Source organism: Neofelis nebulosa, chromosome 11 (genome assembly GCF_028018385.1).
Source record: "Neofelis nebulosa isolate mNeoNeb1 chromosome 11, mNeoNeb1.pri, whole genome shotgun sequence".
NCBI lineage: Eukaryota > Metazoa > Chordata > Mammalia > Carnivora > Felidae > Neofelis > Neofelis nebulosa.
Genome location: NC_080792.1, coordinates 50,703,716 through 50,726,182, shown reverse-complemented (window position 1 = coordinate 50,726,182; position 22,467 = coordinate 50,703,716). Strand labels below are relative to the sequence as shown.

At 34.5% G+C, this 22,467-nt stretch overlaps 1 protein-coding gene across 3 annotated transcripts in view; it reads right to left on the bottom strand.

The window, feature by feature from the left end:
* Positions 1 to 22,467, bottom strand: part of ROCK1 (Rho associated coiled-coil containing protein kinase 1) — a 163,846-nt gene that overhangs the window by 94,527 nt on the left and 46,852 nt on the right. For all 3 annotated transcript variants that reach the window (XM_058692553.1, XM_058692555.1, XM_058692554.1), the window contains exons 3-8: positions 8,136 to 8,236; positions 7,290 to 7,427; positions 4,260 to 4,435; positions 3,321 to 3,405; positions 1,905 to 2,049; positions 1,432 to 1,570 (exon numbers count right to left, since the gene is read on the bottom strand). In XM_058692553.1, coding sequence (XP_058548536.1) covers positions 1,432 to 1,570; positions 1,905 to 2,049; positions 3,321 to 3,405; positions 4,260 to 4,435; positions 7,290 to 7,427; positions 8,136 to 8,236 — 784 coding nt within the window. The remainder of the gene's footprint in view (positions 1 to 1,431; positions 1,571 to 1,904; positions 2,050 to 3,320; positions 3,406 to 4,259; positions 4,436 to 7,289; positions 7,428 to 8,135; positions 8,237 to 22,467) is intronic.

Below are 22,467 nucleotides of genomic sequence, written 5' to 3'. Positions count from 1 at the left end.
TACAATAAATGTCTCATTCGCTTGTCTATTTCCTCCAAAGGACTATGAGGTAGTGAACAGTGGATGTATATCTTTTTCATTTCTTTATCCCTAGCACCTAACGTACAGCATAGTACTTATATTTATAGAGTACATATATTAAATGTAAAAATTTGAAATACTGTATATTTCAAGCTCTAAAGGAAAAAATGAAGGACAGTAAGTTTATTTTAATTATAATGAATTTAAAATTGAAACATATCTAAAAGCACTAGGCCTCCCAAATATTTAAATTAACAATATATAAACATAAATATCAAACATAATCTTAGTAAGTCATTTGGTTCATGCTTAAAAAAGTATACCATAAGGTACACAAAATATGCCATTTTTGTTTCTAAAACACATACATGCATATACATTTATAAAAATGCTTACTGAATCAGAAAGACATCATACCAATGACCATCTCTAAAGGAAAGGAGGTAGGAAATACATCTTTATAGCTTTGCACTATTTACTTAATTTCAACAAATATACAGTCATACATAATTAAATCTTTTTTTCCAGCTCTGAGGTACATTTGGCAAAATCTTAAGATATGTAGAGTATAAAGTGATGTTTTTACATTGTGAAAGAACGCTCCCATTGAGTTAATTAATACATCTACCACTTCACATATTTACCCTTTGGTGGGGTGGGGAGGGGAGTGGGTAAGAACATTTAAATTCTACTCTCTTAGCAGATTTCATCTATACAATACTGCATTATCTTAAATAGTATCAAGTGGAAGATGCATCATTTTCCCATCACTAAGAAATAAATGTTCCCAATTAAATTAATATATGCCATTGACTAGAAGATGTATTCTAATTTCAGAGATGTTAACATGTATTTAAAAAACCCTCAGGGGGCGCCTGGGTGGCTCAGTTGGTTAAGCGTCCGACTTCAGCTCAGGTCACGATCTCGTGGTCCGTGAGTTCGAGCCCCGCGTCAGGCTCTGGGCTGATGGCTCAGAGCCTGGAGCCTGCTTCGGATTCTGTGTCTCCCTCTCTCTCTGCCCCTCCCCCATTCATGCTCTGTCTCTCTCTGTCTCAAAAATAAATAAACGTTAAAAAAAAAAATTAAAAAAAAAACCCTCAGACTCAAGAAAATATAATTTTTATACTTAACCAAGTTAAAAAATTCAACAATGAAATTTAAAAAAATCATCTAGTCTAGCCATCAGAAAAGAGTATTACTTCAAATTCTGAGGTAACACAAGTGACTTGAGATCCAGAAAAGCCATCTAGAATATCATAAAATATTAGATTTCACTGTCCTGAATGATTTGGGGAATGGTTATATTTTTATTTCAATAGTTCAAATATAGGAGCTCAGATACAGACCTCAAATATTGAGCAGCAAAATGAGAATTTCCTTAGAATAAAGTTCAATGTTAAGACTATTTACCTGTCAGTAAGGAAGGCACAAATAAGATTTTTTGCTTCTTTTGATATATCATTATCATCAGGGAAAGTAAGTGAATTTTTATGGTTCATAATCTTACTATAAGTTCCAACCAGAGAATCTGCATAAAAAGGTGTATCACCTGAAAAATTGATAGGGAAACAAAAGAAAAATAAATAAGATACATTAAAAAAATCAGTTTCAAAGGAAAAGAGTCAATATTACCTGTATAAGGATTACTACATATGCATTAAAGACATACTTAACATATATACATAAAAGAAAACATATCACAAAGTTGCTTTAAGCTTCTAAATAGCTTTTAAAAACATACAAAGCAAGTTTGGATCAGTTTGCTTTCTACAAACAAAATTAATATTGCTTAATGTAACAAATATTTTATTAGAAGAAGAAAAATGGCTAAGTTTTGGAATGAACAACTATGTTAGAGGCACACAAAATTCTCCTTTACTCACCTACAAGCATTTCATATAAAAATACCCCAACTGACCACCAGTCACATTCTCGTCCATAATAACCATCACCACCTTGAGATTTTAATACTTCAGGGGAAATGTAATCGGGTGTTCCAACTGCTGTATCACATCGTACCATACCTTCCTAAAAAGAGTGGCAGTTCAACTTTTGAATTAGGATACAAATATAAAGCCTCAATTATTTAAAAGGACTTTCCTAATAAAACCTGTAGAATTCTAAATCTTTGGGCTATAAGATATATTAAAACCTAATGCAAACTTGATAAAAATGAACACACTCTAATCACATATACATATTATATATGTAATATATTTGTAATATGCGTATGTGTGGATACATCAGTGATTTTTACTTTGTAATAATACTCACTAGGAAGACACACTGCCAAACAGTTGTGCCAATATAATGACCTCATCTGAACTGCAGAGAACTATATAAGCCAATGCAAACAGATTGAGGGACTGATAGGATGATCATTTGATAACATTAATATATAAAGGCTGATTTAATTATATATATTTTTTTGCTAAAATAGTTGTTCAATTTAACTCTGCTTGAAACTGTGAAGAAAACATTCAAGAATTGACTGTACAAATATAAAATGGGGAAGCATGTGTAAAAGAAAAGGGTGCAATAGCACTGAGCACACTGAATATCTACTTAATATGCATTTTAACTCTCCAACCCCCCCCCCCCCCACAAAAACTAAATGCAAAAACTATACATATCTGTTACTTATTTTAGCTGGTATTAACACAACAGAATTACAATTAAATGTTCACACAAAAGTTCCATGTAGTATTTTCTTCTAACCAAAATAATTCTCCTTTTGAAATAATAAATACGATTTTTTGGTATTGTTCTGTGTTAAGTTTCAAAGAATATAAACTGTTTCAACTGAAACAAAGTAAGCATACTTGCTACTTCAGCTATAAATATGTTATTTATTATGTAAGTAATGAGGATGGTATCTTTAAAGATTGACTCCCAAAATAGGTAGTAAGATCTTTTACATGTTCTCAGAAGGCTAAGTAAAACACTAAAAAATACACATATCACTGAGATCCAATTTTTATGAAAGTCTAATTTTAACACTGGTCTTAGTAGTTAGTGACTAATTCCATTTCTAGTTACCAGTAGTAGTGTATATTACAGAGTTGTTATAAAGGATTTAATAAACCTGGCAATGAACACTTACTTTAAATACAGAGAAAAATATAAATCACTTACAAGTTACTAATACAAAATTGAAACCATGCATCTATTTCAACAATTAAGACAGGTCACACCAATTCTGTACAAGACCAGCTACGGTTAGTACATTCTTACAGCATTTTTCTAAAAAGCATCTATCTTGAAATGGCAAAAACTAAGTTAAAATCTAATTATTTAACCTTATTCATCTTCATACAAGTACCAAAATCTGCTAACTTCAAATGTCCAGATTTATCCAGCAGCATGTTATCAGGCTTCACATCTCTGAGGGGGGGAAACAAAAACAGTAGAGTGTTTCTAAAACTGGTCAGACACTGATCAAAATTTTATGAGGCAGTTATTTTAGGCCATGTATCTTTACTCATTATAGATAAGGCCATTTCTGATCCCTAGGTGTTTCTATCACATCTATAAATTGAACTTCAGGAGGGAAACTCCTTTACATGTTAATGCCTCAGAGAAGGACATTTAATATTCCCTTTTATTAAAATTTGAGTTTGATTCTTCCAAAGCAGAAGGCAAACCATGAGAGAGAATAACCATAAAAAACATTACACTCAGACATAAAAGTAACTGAAACACATTTTTCAACATAAATATATAAATAACCCCAGGACTCGGTCTAAATCATGCTCATTTTTGTTATCACTGGCACTTGGCACAGCAACTGCATTGGATTCAAGCAGTGTTTGCAGAAATGAAATTGTTCTTCTAACAAATAAATATGATTTATTCACTAATTAAAAGCAAAATGATTTATATATTTAAAATTTTGCATAAAAAGCTAATCAAAAGCAATTTAATTTGTGTACAAAATTTAAAGTGTTTAACTCTCTGGCACATACCTCAGAAAACCAGCTTGTAATTTTTATTTTTCAGAACACCAGATAAAAGCTATGTAATCAGATTAAGGGACATTAAAGAATACATTTATATCAACATTAAGCTGAAATAATAACACTATGAATTTCAAAGTTTTAAATTCTGAAATACCACTTATGTCACATGAGAGGGGAAGAGGTAGATTTCAAGTAGGAAATGCTAATCAAATTAAGTTTAAGTAATTTTCAGCCTCCCCCTTCAACAAATGAAAAAATTTAAAGCATTTTTATCTTTACCTATGAATGAAACCCATGGAATGGATTGCATCCAATGCAAGAACTACTTCTGCAGTGTAGAATCGTGCCCATTTTTCAGGCACATCATAGTTGCTCATTAAGTTTACAAGATCTCCACCAGGCATGTACTCCATCACCATGTAGAGATAACGATCATCTTGGAATGCATAAAAAAGCTATTCAAATACAGAAAAAAAAAATCATTAAGCGAAACTGTTTCATTAAAAAAATGGCAAAAATACTAAGATTTAATTAAAATAATCAAATTGCAGTAATTATAGTGCTCTTTAAAAAAAAGACACACACAAACATAAATACCACAAAGCCTTGCATATTCAAAGGAACTATTAACTGTGATTATTTTTTTTTTAATTTTTTTAAATGTTTTTATTTATTTTTGAGACAGAGACAGAGCATGAGCAGGGGAGGGGTGGAGAGAGGGAGAGACATAGAATCCGAAGCAGGCTCCAGGCTCTGAGCTGTCAGCACAGAGCCCGATGCAGGGCTCGAACCCACGGAGTGTGAGATCATGACCCGAGCCGAAGTCGGACACTCAACCGACTGAGCCACCCAGGCACCCCTAACTGTGGTTATTTTTAAGGAGTTGGAAACTTTTTTCTCTATATGTTGCTATACTAATTAAATTTTATACAGTGAGAATTTTTTAAAAATTATAATACTTTCAAGTCTCCTAAGCAAAGAAATATTGTGATTCTGACTTAACATGTGCTTTGGTGAGGTCTACTGCTAAATTTATATTAATACCACAATTCTCAAGAAGTCTAAAAAAACGATTACAGCCTCAGCTGTCCATTAGCTGTGTGATGGGGCAATCTGTTTAACCTCCTTAAGTCTCTGTCACTACAATCTCTTCCAGAAAAATTTAAGGGACTATATAAACTTGTTTGACTTTTATACCTGCTGCTAGGTCAAAGACTGGACGTAGCAGTGGCAGTTTGTAAGTGCTTAAAAATGTCTAATGAAGAGAAGCATAAATTAATCTATAAATTGGAGGCATATCAATAAGGATTAACTACCTTTCAGAGTTGTTAAAAAGATTAGTGAATGTAGAACATAATGGGTACAACAGATGCTCAATAAGTAAGAGCAGTCAATAAGAGGAGGAGCAGTAACAACTAACAAGCAGGAAGAGGACAACAGCTAGAGTCAAGCAGGAAGAGTGAGGTCCATTGATATGAAATTCACAAGAATACCAAGCATAAATATAATTTCTTATTTGACCAGCGCTGAAGTTAAAAAAAGAGCAAATTTACAAAAGAACATTTAAAAAAATATATTTTTTTTAACGTTTATTTATTTTTGAGACAGAGAGAGACAGAGCATGAACGGGGGAGGGTCACAGAGAGAAGGAGACACAGAATCCGAAACAGGCTCCAGGCTCTGAGCTGTCACCACAGAGCCCGACGCGGGGCACGAACCCACGAACCGCGAGATCATGACCTGAGCCGAAGTCGGAACCGAGCCACCCAGGCGCCCCACAAAAGAACATTTTAAATGAGTAAACACAAGAAGATTAGAATCAAACTAAAAATAAAGCCCTAGAGAAAATGGTACCTTATTTACACAGACATTTGACTTAAAATCTTTGTTTCATTTTTTCAGTAGTGTTTAATGATTTTAGTTACCAATTTAGTTATTTTAATTTAAAAAGATATTTTAGGAAAGGATAAGAAACTAAGTGGCATCTCATGGCTATCCCAAATTAAAGGATACAATTTGTCATTTGGGCACCATAATTAAAGAAACAATGTTGATTTGGTAGCAGTGGTTCTCAACCAGAGGAAATAACTGTCTTCTGACACCACCCCCCCCCCCCCCCCCACTACCACCCAAGTAAACATTCAACAGTATCTAAACACAATTTCTGTTGTTGCAAATGGTATGTGGGCTGGGGAGGGCTGCTACTGGCAACACCTGGGTAGAAGCCAGGGATGCTGCTAAAAATCTGATCACGTACAGGACAGCCCCAACAACGAAAGACTATCTGGCCCAAAATGTCAATAATACTGAGCCTGAAAATCCCTGCTCCATACAACTGATAAAAATAGAGCAGACATTTCAGGTATAAAAAGTCACATGTAAATCTTAAACATTTTCCATATTCTCTTTATTCCAATTACTAGTATGCTTCTTTAGGATACTCTACTATATACTGTAAATTAATAAACCACAAAATTCATATTAGTAATTTAGAAATGATTAGTGTACCAGCAGTTTTTCTTTTTTTAAAACCAGAAGATGATTTACTTACCCCATATATCTTTACATAAGAACCCCCAATACATAAGACAAAAAAAATGCGGAGTCACTCTAGTTGAGGTAGAAACAGAAAACCCAGAATTATAACCTACCCAAATTCCTGCTTGTCCCCATGACTTCACCTGAGATCTCCGTAGTTGGAAAAAACAATCTAAGGCAATTTCCACATTTTTGACCAAGGGAATTGAGGCCCAGAGATGTATATCTTGGCCACAGCTTCATAGACAGGTCTTTGACAGTTAAGACTAGAACCTATAACTACTGACTTCTACTGTATTTTTCTTTCTACTGAAAACCCTACAGCCAATACAAGATTATTTGAAGGCCTACCTTAACTCAACTTTCCTTCATTTTCCCATTCCTTCCTCTCCACAAAGTAAGAGAGACAAATAGAGGAACAGATGGTTAAATAAAAGAAAAGGATCTCATATCTGGGGAACAAACTTAAATTTCAATATTAAATAAAAGTACCCTCTTATAAGATAATAATGTACGACTTCCCCCAAATCAAAGCAGATTAGTTAAGTTTTCTAATATTTAAAGTCTATAGGCACATAATTATTTTGCTTTGGCCTTTCTTCCTAGAGACAACTCAATAAAATTAAATTTTATGATTAAAAAATGATATATCAGACAATTCTGTAATCAATAATAAATTCTCTATTACTCTTCTAAAAAACAATCTAAGCTTCTCACATACGTTTAGTTACAAACTCATAAAGCAATAATGAAATAGAAGCAAAATCATACCTGAACGACCCAAGGACTGTTAGCAAAAGCCATGATGTCTCTTTCTTCCCAGAAAAAAGCAGAATCAGATCTCTTAATCATTTCAAATTTACTAAGAAGCTTCATAGCATATACCTTCCTGGTGGATTTATGCCTTACCTTTAAAATTGAAAATGGAAAATAATAACCCTTTTGTTAACAATTAAAGCTCAGGATTTACCAGGACAATTTACCAAATTATTCTAACAACTTGTTAAATAATATTATTGTTCTAGCTACTTTTATTTTGTCTCTTCTGCTGAATTATCCCAATTAGATAATCTCAAGGCTTCAATTACCAGAAGCAAGTCATGTTAGAAAAAATCTTTATTCCCTACATTATGACACACTCCATCTCCTCTACCTGGTTATGCATGCTGCTTTCTATTTATAAAACTTATGATTCCACAGCATTTTAGAAGTCTAATATTACAAGTATAGATTTCTCTTCTGATGTCTGAAACCTCTTCTCTACCCATGGATGCTTGGGGAAAATATTTCATATTATCTGCTATACTTGACTCTAGGCTTTTTCACATCTTTGGCAAGACTATCTAAAATAATTTAAAGCAACAATTTTATAAAAAAAACAATACCATCCCAAATAATATATGTTAAACACACAAATGGATTTTTTAATTTTAAAGTTATCGTTTTGTTTTGTTTTTAAAGTAGGTTTCACATCCAACACAGAGCCCAGCATGGAGCCCAGCACGGAGTCCAACTGGGATGAGACCTGAGCTGGGATCAAGAGTTGGATGCTCAACCGACTGAGCCACCCAGGCGTCCCTAAAGTTATTGGTTTTTAATCTCATTAAAATAACCTACCAATTGAACTTCTCCAAATGCACCTCTACCAATCACCTTCACTACTTCATAATCTTCAGCTTTCATTCGTAAATCTCTAATTTTATTTATTGTGTCTTTATCTGTATGAAAAGAAAAGTTTATAATTTTAAATCATTGAAGCATTACAGGCAAGTTCTTGAAAAACAAAAAAATTCATTGAGGACTATTTTATAGTAAAATGTAAGCTTATAAAAGAGCAATGTTCAATGTATTAAGAATTGTTTTAATAAATTCTGAAATGACTTCATTCTATTAAAATATTTTCATTAAAATCTAACTTGAGAAATGTTTCAGAAAATAAATATACTACTAACACACACTAAGGAAAATTAGTTAAGTACACAACAAATTTGAATTGAGGGATCACAAGTAAATACTTTAGATTAATGAAATAAAATTTTCTTTTTATCAAGTAAGTTTTGATGATCCAAGAAGATGTAAATAAGACATCCAAGAAAAACATGCAAAAAAAAAAATCACTTATATCAATACATTTGTCTATTTGAATTCTCTATTTGAATTTAGTTTTTAACTTAAAACACAGTGGGAATCTCTGCAATTATTTATATAAACCTGTCATGCTACAAACTACAATAATTTACAAATCCCCACTGGATAGATATTCTAATTCCTAATTTGGTCATAGATTAAAATAGGTCTATTTTAATCCACATGGGTCAACACTGGCATGAGATTACATGGAAAAGCTTCACATTTCAACGTGTACAAATACAGAACAGCTATTAAACTGAAGTTCTAGTTATTAATAAAAACTCCATATGATATTCTCATCTTTCTTTTTAAATGCACATTTAAACTCAAGTGTTTGTGCACATTATGACCAATAAACACATGCAACAGAAACCAAATTTTTACACAGGGATAACATAAGTACATTTAATTTTAGGTTACATATCTACTGCAGGATGCATCAGAAAGATACAGGCAGTAATCAAATATACTGCACAACTATTTATGTCTACCATACAGGCTCTTTAGAATCACTGTAGATATAGAAGGATGACTTTAAAACATATTTCCTCCTCTTAAGGAGTCCAACCTCTAGCAAATGAAACAGAAACAAACAATGGAAAAAAAGTACAAACAACAACAAAAAAGCTGTAAGGAGGATAAGCAGTTTGTAGAGCACTAAGAAAGATGCCTAACCCCAACCTGCCTGGGAGGGAGGTGGCTAGAAAGGGCTTTCTGGAGATAACACCTGAAACAAGCCTAAAATGAAGCAATGCAATTAGCCAGGGAGAAGAAAAGAAAGAATACTATAGGCAGATGGGTAATATAAGCAAAGGCACAGAGGAACTACATAGGAGAAAGTTCTGTGTTGCTTAAGTTTGTGACAAGGGTTCAAAGGAGGCGCTGTAGAACCCCAAACTGCTTAAGGAGCTTGAACTTTACCTGTAGACCAGTAGCTATAAAACTTTAATCATCAAAAATCCTTCTCACAATAAAATTTAAAGCAACTCAATATGTAAAATAGATAAAAGAAAGTGCCCTGCTTCAGGAGGGTAGTGGTGTGGTGGTAGGGATATCAGAGAGGGGCTGGAGCCTCATCTACTTTGAATTCTTCCATAATGCAGTCCCTGAGAGTCCTGTGGGATCTGTTGGGAGCAGAGAAACATCGAGAAAGGAAATAAGGCAGATAAACAAAGTTAAATTTACATTTCAGCTAACCCACTCTGGGAAATATGTAAAAAGATGAACTGGATAAGGACAATACTGGAAGTTAATAGAATTTTAAGAGTACTGTAATGCTCCAGATGAGAGTTAAGAGAATTCTGAACCAGGATGTGTTATATAATAGGCTGTGGAGTTGAGAAAGGATCCCTAGCTCTGGTTATATGAGGTTTAGAGCGATAAAAAGGCTACAAAGTCTGTTGCTGGAGCTCAGAAAATATATCTGCTGCAAATTTATGTGGGAATGATGATCTTGCTTCCTGTTTTAATTTCTGACAGCACAGGAAGTATATAAAGCAGCTTGATTCGTGATTCAAATGACTTTATTAATTTACATATGGCATAATAAGCGCGGTTTTGCCTGTTAATTTTAGGTTGTATTCATTAAGAAACATTACCAAGTCTGGGACAAAAACTAACTTCCAAAATTAATCAGTGTTTAATGAAAACTCAGTGACAATTGAACATGGCTCTTCTCACTTAGAAAAACCTTCATCTTGTCTTTGTCTTAGATAGCTCATACTACCATACAAAATACCATAGACTGGGTGCTTTAAACAACATTCATTTATTTTCTCACAGTTCTAAAGGCTGGAAGTCCAAGATCAGGGGACCAACGTGTAATTTCTGGTGAGGCCTCTCTTCTTGGTTTGTTGGCAGCTGCCATTTCTCTGTGTGTTCACTTGATCTCAAGTGTGAGACAAGGTTAAGGACACCAACCTATCTTATCAGAGCCCCACCCTAATGGCCTCATTTATTTAACCTTAATTGCCTCCTTATCGGCCCTATCTCCAAATACAGCCATTGGGGTTTAAGGCTTTGACAAAATAAATGGCAGGGGGGTGGGGGGAATGGGACTACACAAAATTTAGTCTGTAACAATCTTTTTTAAAAAATCACAACTAAACATCACCACTGCTAAGCAATCAACTTGCTTTATACTAAGATAAATTGGATGTTCAGTTCCAATTTCTAACAAAAATTTACAGAATTGATGATGTAAGTCCACAAGAAAGAACGATGTACCACTTACACTGTGGTAAAATAACATATGATAGATTCAGATATTTTCCACAATGTACCTGCTGATGTATAATAAAATAAATAAATATAGGCCTCAACCACCTTGCTGTTTGCACAAGCTTTGTCAATTTGTCCAACTAAGCCTTTTTCTGTACCATACGTAATTTTAACTACTATCACTTGTAACACACCTTAGCAGACTCCATTTCAAACTGTACCTGTTATTTTCTCATCTTTCTTTAAAAATATTCTTGCCTATACTTGTTCCATGCAGACTACACAGAGAAGATAATTCTTTAGTTACTCCCAACTCAGCGCTGAATCCTAAAATAAACACGAATCAAGGAAAATCACTCAAAATTGTTCGTCTTATTTTTTGACTATTGATGTTGCTCTCAATGACCTCAATTCTTTGAGCAAGTGTTCTTGCCAAAAAGCTAATAGTCTTAAGGAAATTTTTCTCTATATACAATATTTTTATTTTTTATTTTTTTTTGCTGCTGCAAACACTCACCATTGGTGAACAGCTTTCCCTGTTTGGCTAACAAGCCACTCATAGACTAATAATGTAAAGTCACAGCCTCATTCCTTTTTTTTTTTGTGAATAAAATTCTGTAATTAGATATTCCATTTCAAATTTTCTTTTTTTTTTCTGACTATTTTTGCTTTCCTGTGATTTGGGAATATTACGATGAGGGCTGACTCTGGTAATGTCAATATATATAATTTCAGCACAGCTACAGTATCACTGCATAATAAACAATGCTTTGCCATTTAACTTCACAAAATAATCCACACTTGACTGTGCCTCAAAATGGTAACATTCAAAGTTCACTTTTCTCTTTTTTTTTTTTTTTTTTTTAATTTTTTTAACGTTTATTCATTTCTGAGAGACAGCGCATGAGCGGGGAAGGGGCAAAGAGAGGGAGACACAGAATCCAAAGCAGGCTCCAGGCTCTGAGCTGTCAGCACAGAGCCTGATGCGGGGCTCGAACTCACGAACTGCGATACCATGACCTGAGCCGAAGTCGGATGCTCAACCAACTGAGCCACCCAGGCGCCCCACACTTTTCTCTTTTTTGACACAATGGGGTATGCACTGGTAAAATAAAATAAAATAAAATGCTGTCATATGGTGATACACATGAAACTCTGTTCAGCTGTAATTGTATCACTGTGATTTAGCTGAGTAGCCATGTGAAGCAATAACAATGTCCTGTAGGAATTCTGTCTGGACTACTCAATTCAGACACCGTAGCACAAAAACAGTCACAGATAATACAAAAAAGAATGAATGTGGCTATGTCCCAATAAAACTTTATTTTATGGGCACTGAAATCTGAATTTCATACAATTTGTACATGTCATATTTTCCTTCTTTTGAACTCTTATCAATCATTTAAAAAATATAAAAAATATTCTTAGCTCATGGGGCATACAAAAACAGGTGGTGGGCCAGATTTTTCCTGTGAGCTATAGTCTGCCAACCAGTGCTCGAATAGAAACCCAGCTCCCCACTAAGAACACTGCTTCCCTTGCAGCTCTCAAGTGGTGACCTTTATCCTCCCCCACACATGTCTTATACCCGTGGCCCTGAAGATGGAACAGAAGAACTGCTATCCCTACATCTCCTACCCTAAATCTGCCAGCTTTGATTTTCATGTTATATGTTAGGTTATATCTCTCACTACCTCTCATTACTGATGTAAGCTACCTCTCTTGGGTCATCAATCTCATTGCTAGACAATTTTAGTTCCTGGTTTACTGACCTCTCCAACATTCACCGGTTTTAATTCCTAAGATTTTAATATTTCCATAAATGACACTTCTAATAACCTGGCCTCTCAATACCTTTAAACTTCTCTCCTTTACTATGTATATATATACATACACATATACATACACTATATATAGACAGCTTCTCTTTCTTATCACCCCAAATTACATTACATGGTCAATTATTACAATCACTCACTTGCATACATCTTTAATGCTTTCTTGGCTCTCTTCTGCTTCATTGTCTTTAGTTTGTCAAAATCATAATCCTAGTTAAATCCAATTCTCCAACTAACTCTTGTTAGTACCCACGCAGTTAAGTAAGTCTGGATGAATACATAAAATCATATTGACTGATCCCACTTTAAATTCATAATCACAAACATAAAGCTGGCCCCTAATTCTGCTTGGCATTCACACTTCACCAGTCTGTTCACTCTCCCATTCTGCTAGAGACCATATTTTACATTTTCCTCCCTCTTCTCAAACCTCACACAGCTCTCCCACTGATCCTCATTCATAGCTAAGACCTTTTTGGCTACCACTCTGAAGCAAATGAAACCATCAAGAAAACTGCCACAGATTTGTCACCACACACACACCTATATATTTAAATGTCAGCATGGGCACTCATATATTTGGTCACCTTTACTACAGGAGAATACTGCTATTTTATACCAATCTCTTCACCAGTGATGTCACACTCTTTTTCACTAGTTCAAGGACATTGCTTCAGCAATACTACCCTTTTTCTCTTGAATCATTAAGTTTCCGCATTCCTAACCAGATCCTATGGTTAGATCATGCTTTCATTCTCATCTTAAATCTCTTCATCCCATTTCTCTCACCAGCTACTGTCCCATTATTCAACTCCACTACAGCAAATACCCTCAAATGTTGTCTCTCCTCTCAGTTTCTAAATCTTTCTTCATATTTGCTCTTAAATCCACTCTAGGTGGGCTATGGCCATTAATTACCTTTCTATCAAAGCTGCACGTCAAAGTCACAGACTACCAACATGTTGTTAAATCCAATGACAAATTCTCAGTCCTCATCCTGACATAACAGCAGCTTTTGACAGTTTGGTCCATCTCTGCTGGTTTACTTTTTTTACTCGACTTCCACATTCTTCCAATAACACTACGGATGTTTTTTCAAACTCAATGGCTACATCTCAGTTGCCTTTGCTGGCTCTTCCTCCTCTCCCAGAGTTCTTAACACTGAGCATTTCAAGGCCCAGTCTTTCATAGTGTTTTCTTCTCTATATTTATTTCTTTGGGGGGCTTTAAAAGCCATCTACATGTCAACAAATTTTTATTGATTTATTGATTGGTAGTCCAGATGTCTCTCTTAAACTTCAGATTTATATATTCAAATTGCTTACAAACATATCTACTTGGGTAACACACCTCTCAAATTTAATGTGCATGAAACTTGAAGAGATGTTTTGATCCAAAACCTCTACTTGTGATCTTCCTATTTCCACTGATAGTTCAATTTTGCTAAAGCCTAGATAGCGCATTCTTGACTCCTTTTTTTCCCTACATACCACATCCTATCATTCAGAAAAATATGCTAGCTCTACCTTTGAAACATTATCTCCAACTTTTCACTCTCTATACTGCTTGCTAACATGCTGGACTAAGCCACTATCATCTCTTCCTTGGATTACTATAATTGCTTCTTAACTGATTTCCCTGTGTCTCTCCTTGCCTCTCCATAGTTTATTCTTAACCCTGGGTGATATTCTTAAAAACACAAGTCAGAGCATGTCACTCCTCTGCTCAAAACTCTCTAATGTCTTGCCATCTCAGTCAGAGCAAAAGTCAAAGATCTTACAAGACTCTACATGACCCAGCCTCCCTATTTCCTTACTTCTCTGACATTATCCTACTATTCTCTTACTTGCTCAATCCTCTCCAGCCACAACGGCTTCTTCCTTGCTGCTTCTCAAACAGTCAGGTATACTCCTCTCTTAAAGCCTTCACACTGGCTATTCCTCTGTATACCATGCCCTTCCCTCAAACATCTGCTTGGTTAGTTCTCTCAAGTACTTCAATGATTTTCTCAAATGTCATTTTTTAGTGAGTACCACTCTAGTTACCTTATCTAAAACTGCAAAAGTCTCAAAACTTCCAATCCTTCTTACAGTGTTCTATTTTTTCCTATAATAAATATCAACTTTTTTGTTCTTTACTGAATTTATTTCATATAAAATTATAAGTTTGGTAAGCCCACATTAATTCTAAGACCAATAAATAGGATTATGTAACCATTAGACACTTTTACCAATATCTGATTGTCTACTGTGCTGAGTCAAGTGATGCTGGCAGAAAGCTAAGATTCAGAGAAGTGAAATATTGCTCCACAGCACAGTAAGCAAAAAATGAAATAGGCAAATTGAGTCACAAATACACACCATAAATCTTGACAGGCCACTAACTAGCTAATCCGTCTCTAAATAATCACAAGTTGCCAAAGAGACAGAAAGTTTTATAATTTATAGTTTCAGGGTTCCAACAATTCAAAAAGATTTCAATCTTATACAGTCTTCAATCTAACTTTCTAGCAATCAAATGGATGATTTTTCTTAAGGATCTTTAAAAAAAAAAAAAAAAAAAAAGACCATGCTTCATATCCAGTGAATTCTACTAGAAATTTGCCCTAAGGAAATTAGATATAATGTGGAACCAAGATTTTTACAATGTTTTTTAAAATGTAAATATTAGGGGCGCTGGGTGGCTCAGTCGGTTAAGCATCCAACTTCAGCTCAGGTCACGATCTCACGGTTCGTGAGTTCGAGCCCCACGTCAGGCTCTGGGCTGATGGCTCAGAGCCTAGAGCCTGCTTCGGATTCTGTGTCTCCCTCTCTCTCTGCCCCTCCCCCATTCATGCTCTGTCTCTCTCTGTCTCAAAAATAAATAAACATTAAAAAAAATTTTTTTAAATAAAAAATAAAAAAATGTAAATATTAAATAATTTTACATACATATAATGGAGTATCAGGTGACATTTAAAATTGTGTTGTTAAAAGAATAATCATAGGGGCGCCTGGGTGGCGCAGTCGGTTAAGCGTCCGACTTCAGCCAGGTCACGATCTCGCGGTCAGTGAGTTCGAGCCCCGCGTCGGGCTCTGGGCTGATGGCCCAGAGCCTGGAGCCTGCTTCCGGTTCTGTGTCTCCCTCTCTCTCTGCCCCTCCCCCGTTCATGCTCTGTCTCTCTCTGTCCCAAAAATAAATTAAAAACGTTGAAAAAAAAAATTAAAAAAAAAAAAAGAATAATCATATAGAATAGTCAACATACAATGTTGAGCAAAGAAACAATAAACAACTGCGCAAATATATAAACACAAATATATAATCAGTATGTGTAAACAGAAAAGACCAGAAGGAACTACACCAAAACAAAAATTATAGTCACTTTTGAGTGCAGTGTGATTTCAGAGTATTTTATTACTCACATATTTCAAGTTTTCTATAATTACTATTGCTTTCTACTGAGAAAAAGACATATTTGCCTAGTGTAGGATCCAAGATTATAAACTGCACCATAATTTTATGTACCGCTACAGACTAAGACACATCCCAATTGCTAAATAAGTTTTTTTTAATGTCAGGACGGGGGGCACCTGGGTGGCTCAATTGGTTAAGTGTCCGACTTTGGCTCCAGGTCATGATCTTGCAGATCATGAGTTCGAGCCCTGTATCTAGCTCTCTGCTGACAGTGTGGAGCCTGGAGCCTGCGTTGGATTCAGTGTCTCCCTCTCTCTCTGCCCCTCCCCCTCATGTGCGCGCGCTCTCTCTCTCTCTCTCTCAAAAATAAATAAACATAAAAAAATAAATAAAATGTCAGGATGAAATATGGTAATAAAAGCTATGCATAATACACTGACCAAAGTACTGCTACTCTTTGCCTAAAGAAACCAGTATACCTTTATACTTTTGAAGTAGTCAAACAAAGCATTTCTAAAAGGCTCTAAAATTACATAAAACTTATCTATAAAATCTACAATGTAATATTCAATTCTATAAAAATCTGATCATTTCAATGCAAAAATTATTTTATGCCCAAATCTTTGAACAAAATTCAAACTCCAGGAAGATGTGCCGTGTTTTGCCAGTGTACACACCCACAAGCGCACACATACAGAGTAATACAGTTTAGAGAAATAGATGGGGAAGGAAGATAAACCCAAACTCCTTAACACAGTATAAAATGGCTTTTAGACCTTGTCACTGTCTGATTCTCCAGTCTTTTATTTCTACTTCCCCCAGTATGCTCTACCAATGTCCAGTCACTTGTAATTTCCCACATTATCATACTGTTTCACATCTCCATACATTTGCAGATACTGATCATCAGCCTGAAGTGACCTGTCCTACTTTATCTGACCAAGTTACTATCAAATAATATCTAATTCTGTATGTATCTCCTCTTCAGCCACTGCTGATCCTCTCAAGCAGATGGAATAACTCCCTCTCCTCTGAGACACAACTACTACTTGATTATTTCATCTATCAATCTGGACTGAAATCGCTTATATAGCTATGTTTTTTCTAGTATATAGTACATATAGTACATTCCCATTTCCTTAAGGATAGAGACACTTCATTCATGGATACGTCCCTGATGTACATATATGCTCAATGATACTGAAACATTAAAAACATTTAATGATATAAATGGAGACAATCAACTACATGCAGCTTTTACCTACTCAGGAACAAAAGAAAAGTCACACATATTTACTCCAAAATAATAAACGTATATATTTTAAAAATCAATCTTGTATTTCTCATAGAATTACCATATGACCCAGCAATTCCACTTCTAGGTATCTACCCCAGAGAAATGAAAACACAAGTCTACAAATACTTGTTCACAGTCATAGCAGGATTATTCATGGTAGCCAGAAAGTAGAAACAATACAAATGGTCATCAACAGATAAACAGATACACAAAATGTGGTAGGTATATTTACTCAATGGAGTATTATTTGGCAATTAAAAAGAATACATGCTACAACATAGATAATACATTGAATAAATCATGCTAAGTCCAAAAAATGTCACAAAAGACCACATATAATTCCATCTATAGGTAATGTTTATTACCTATAGGAAACTAAATAGACATAAAATAGATTAGTCCTTGCTTAGGGCTGGGGAAATTAGGGAAAAATGCGGAGTGACTGCTAATGTGTATGGGGTTTATGAGGTTATGAACTGTTCTTAAAGTGACTAGTAATGGCTACACAACTAAAAATACACACAAAACAATGAACTGTACACTTTAAATGAATGAATTTTACAGAATATAAATTATATCTCAATAAAGCTATTTAATGAATCAATCTTGGGTTTGGCAATGATTTTTATGCACAACACCAAAAGCACAATCCATAACAGAAATAATTGATAAATCAGACTTTCAAAATAAAAAACTTCTGTGTGAAAGACTACATACAACCTTTTGAGTCTGGAGGTGGAGCTTATTGATCACCCTGACCATAAGTATGGGCAGAACAAGTAACCAGATTGCAAACGACAGGTTTTGGAAAGGGAAAATAGTAACTTTCCAGCCTGACAGACACTATTTTAAACCAAGTGATAAAAGTTAACATTACCAGTGATAAATCATGATCGTATCACAGAACCAGAACCCCAGTCTAACATCAGACAAACACAAATTGACTACAAAATACCTGATCAGTAATCTTCAAAACTGTCATTAAAAAAGGTTATAAAAAATAAGTAAAGACTGGGGTGCCTGGGTGGCTCAGTCAGTTAAGCATCCGACTTCGGCTCAGGTCATGATCTCACGGTCCGTGAGTTCAAGCCCCGCGTCGGGCTCTGTGCTGACAGCTCAGAGCCTGGAGCCTACTTCAGATTCTGTGTTTCCCTCTCTCTCTGCCCCTCCACCACTCATGCTCGCTCTCTCTCTCTCTCAAAAATAAACATTAAAAAAAATTTTTTTAAATAAGCAAAGACTGAGAAACTATCACAGACTAGAGGAGACTAAGAAGAAATGAAAACTAAATACAATGTAGTACTCTAGATTGGATTCTGGAATCAAGAGCTTAGTGGAAAAACTGGTATTTAAGTATTTAACTAATTAACAGTAATACACCAATTTTAATTTGTTATTTTTGCCAGTGAGCCATGGTTACAGAAGATACTAACGTTAGGGTAAGGACATACAGGAATTTCTATTTTTGCAACTCTTCCATAAGTTTATTATAACATAATTTATTTTAAAAATAAAGAGGATACTTAACATTTCTTTTTAAAAAATCTAATTTAGTGGTATTTTATTTGTAATAGCTTCAAACAAGCTTTTGTAATATACTAGGTCACACTGCATAGTTTATTCATTTTTATGGCTATTTTTAAATTTCCAACTTTTATACCACCTTCTGGTATAAAACTGCATTTGGCACTAAGTATCAAAACGCAAACTGGATATAACTTTTGACTCAGCAATTCCTGGACTCACTCCAAAGAAAGGAGCAGCAAGTACACATCAAACTGTATGTAAGAACTTTCATCACAGCCTTATTTATAATAGTGAAAAATCGGAAGGACCCTAAGTGTCCACCATTACAGAAACAGTTTTTTTAAATTAAGATATATTCATTAAATGGAATACACATATTCATTTTTAAAAATGTATTATCTATATTTATTGACATAGAAAGGTATTTTGCAACTTACTTTTCATGGAAAGTATCACACTGTGGATAGCTGAAAGATTTCACCCATTGATTTATGTTTGTATTCTAACTTTTTGACCTAACAACAACACAGATTTGCTATGATGAACATTCCTGTACACTTATAGAGCTGTTTTTGCAGGATATATTTAAGTAAAAGATTAGGTTATGCTCATGAACATTATTAGTTTTAAAATACACTGTCCAACTGCCCTTCAAAATGACTGCACAATTTTCACTCTCACTTAGCAGTCACCAATCCTAGGTATTATTCTTTCTTATTTTTCTCATTCAGATGTGGGGGGGTAGGGGAGCCTATTTCTTATTTTAACCCATATTTGTTGAAATATTAATGGATTTGTTCAACTGTTAACTACTCAGTTGTCATTTACAGATTTTCTCCTTTATACTACATATTCAGTTACTGTGTCCATTTAAAAAAATTTTTTTTCTTATTGATTAGAAGGATCTCTTCCTATATTAGAAATATAATTCTATTAAATACATTATAATTCTTTCAGTTTATTAGTGTTCTTTTTTTTTTTTTTTAATTTTTTTTTTCAACGTTTTTTATTTATTTTTGGGACAGAGAGAGATAGAGCATGAACGGGGGAGGGGCAGAGAGAGAGGGAGACACAGAATCGGAAACAGGCTCCAGGCTCTGAGCCATCAGCCCAGAGCCTGACGCGGGGCTCGAACTCACGGACCGCGAGATCGTGACCTGGCTGAAGTCGGACGCTTAACCGACTGCGCCACCCAGGCGCCCCTATTAGTGTTCTTTAAATATTTCTTTCCTTACATAGTTTTGATAAGGCAAAAATCTGTCAATGTTTCCTTTACAGTTGCTAGTCCTCAAATCTTGCTTTTAAAAAAAGACATCCCCCCCCAAAAAAAAGACATTCCCTACTTGAAGACTATAAATATAATACATTTAAATTCATCTAGTACCTTATGTCTTTACATTTGAAACTGAAATTCATTTTCTCTTCATATGGATATCGAATATAAATTACTGAACAATCTACCTTTTTCCCAATGACACTAAGTGTCATGTTAAGTTTACTTCAAATTTTCATATAATTAAAAAGTATGCTTCTGGACTCTCTTTTGGTTCATTTCCTTCAAAAATTACTATTTTTCTTATATTTCAGTATACAGTTGAAGAATTAATCCCAATATATTAGGACTACAATCCTGTTCCCATCTCCCCAAAACAGAGATACATTCACCATTCACGTGCTAGAGTTACCAAAATATGTAAGCCATTTACAGACCTAATACACAGACACACACACAGACACACACACACAGACACACACACACAGACACACACACACACACACACACAATCAAACTTGTCAAAACCTTAGTACATTTCAATGCTTTCTGGCTGAAATATGTCCCACATTAATGCATGCTCATTTTTATACCTTCATACTTAGCAGTGGAGTTTTTAAATGCCACTACCAAATGGTAGTTTTACATTTTTATCAGAAGAACCTGAAAATGGAATTGTATGCTAATCACAACACATGATCAATATTATGTATTTATATCTTCTTCTTCTCACATTTATCCTTCTTAAATGTAGAATAGCATATATAGGTAGTACATAAATTGTTTTTATCATTGTTGCTCCTTAGAATTCCCCAAAAAGTATACATCTCTAACTACATCAAACTTTGTATTCAAAGTAGATAAAACGGTCTTTAATTTTACTATAGATAATGTAATACTCATCTTCAATATTATAGTGCATGATTTTACAAATATATAATGAGATATTCTTAGGAGAAACTAACCACCAACATTAAAATAAGGGGTTTTCTACAAGTCATAAAAATGTGGGATGCTTTGTTTGAATTATTATTATAAGAGAAATATATAAGAGAAAAAGTTTTCCTTTTTCTATTGAGCAGTATGTACCTTTTGTGTAATTCTACAAGCAGCTAAGGCAAACAGAGTCAAGTTGTTTTTACTTCTTTAGATGAACAATGGATTCACTGACAATATCAGCATAATATGCTGAACTGAAAATAATTTATTTCTCCTTCATGTTTTTTAATACAAGATAACTGCTTACTGATTTTGATCACCAGGCAATGAATAGCTAACTTAAAGGTAACAGTAACATTTGGTTACCATAATAATCATTTAAGAAGCAGAAAGGTCTCATGATTTTACAAATCTTAAAAGCATGGAAAAAAAAGCATTTTATGTTTTAAAACATGCCAGAGTAAAGACATATTAAAACTTCAAGACAGTGGAAGGAGGAACAAACTTTCTAATGATCATTTATGCTTGTTTGCGTATAAACAAATACCTAATTTAATGTTTAATCTCATTTTTGGAAGGAAAAGAGAAAACAGAAGTGAAACTCCATTTTATGAAACATTAAAATATTGTATGATTGGTTATGAAATATAATTACTTGGAAAAATAAAAACTTAAGATACAACCCTTTTACAATGATAAATGTAAATTATCCTTTGATATAATGACTTAATATAATGATACATACAATGATTTACACCTTACAATAACAGAAACTTCTGAAAGAAATTTATTTTCTACATCTCAACCAAAATTATTTTGTTCTTGTCATATGTGGCTTGTTTGTTGATCTTTCTGTATGCTTGTTTTTGATTTGATGATTTTATGTGGGTGGCTTTCTTTTTAGAAATCACTATTCTGAGAAAGTTTAACAAGGACTAAATACGTATGTCAATTCTAGGCTAGTGTTCCCATCTGGAAGAGGAAGACATGAGCCCCAAGGCTTAGGGTGTAACTTAACATCTTATTTTGTTTTTTTTTTCAACATTTTTTTTTTTTTTAATTTATTTTTGGGACAGAGAGAGACAGAGCAGGAACGGGGGAGGGGCAGAGAGAGAGGGAGACACAGAATCAGAAACAGGCTCCAGGCTCCGAGCCATCAGCCCAGAGCCTGACGCGGGGCTCGAACTCACGGACCGCGAGATCGTGACCTGGCTGAAGTCGGACGCCTAACCGACTGCGCCACCAAGGCGCCCCTTAACATCTTATTTTGAACAAAAGATCAAAAGCAAATAGGGCAAAGTATTAACTACTAATTTATTCATGATCATGGAC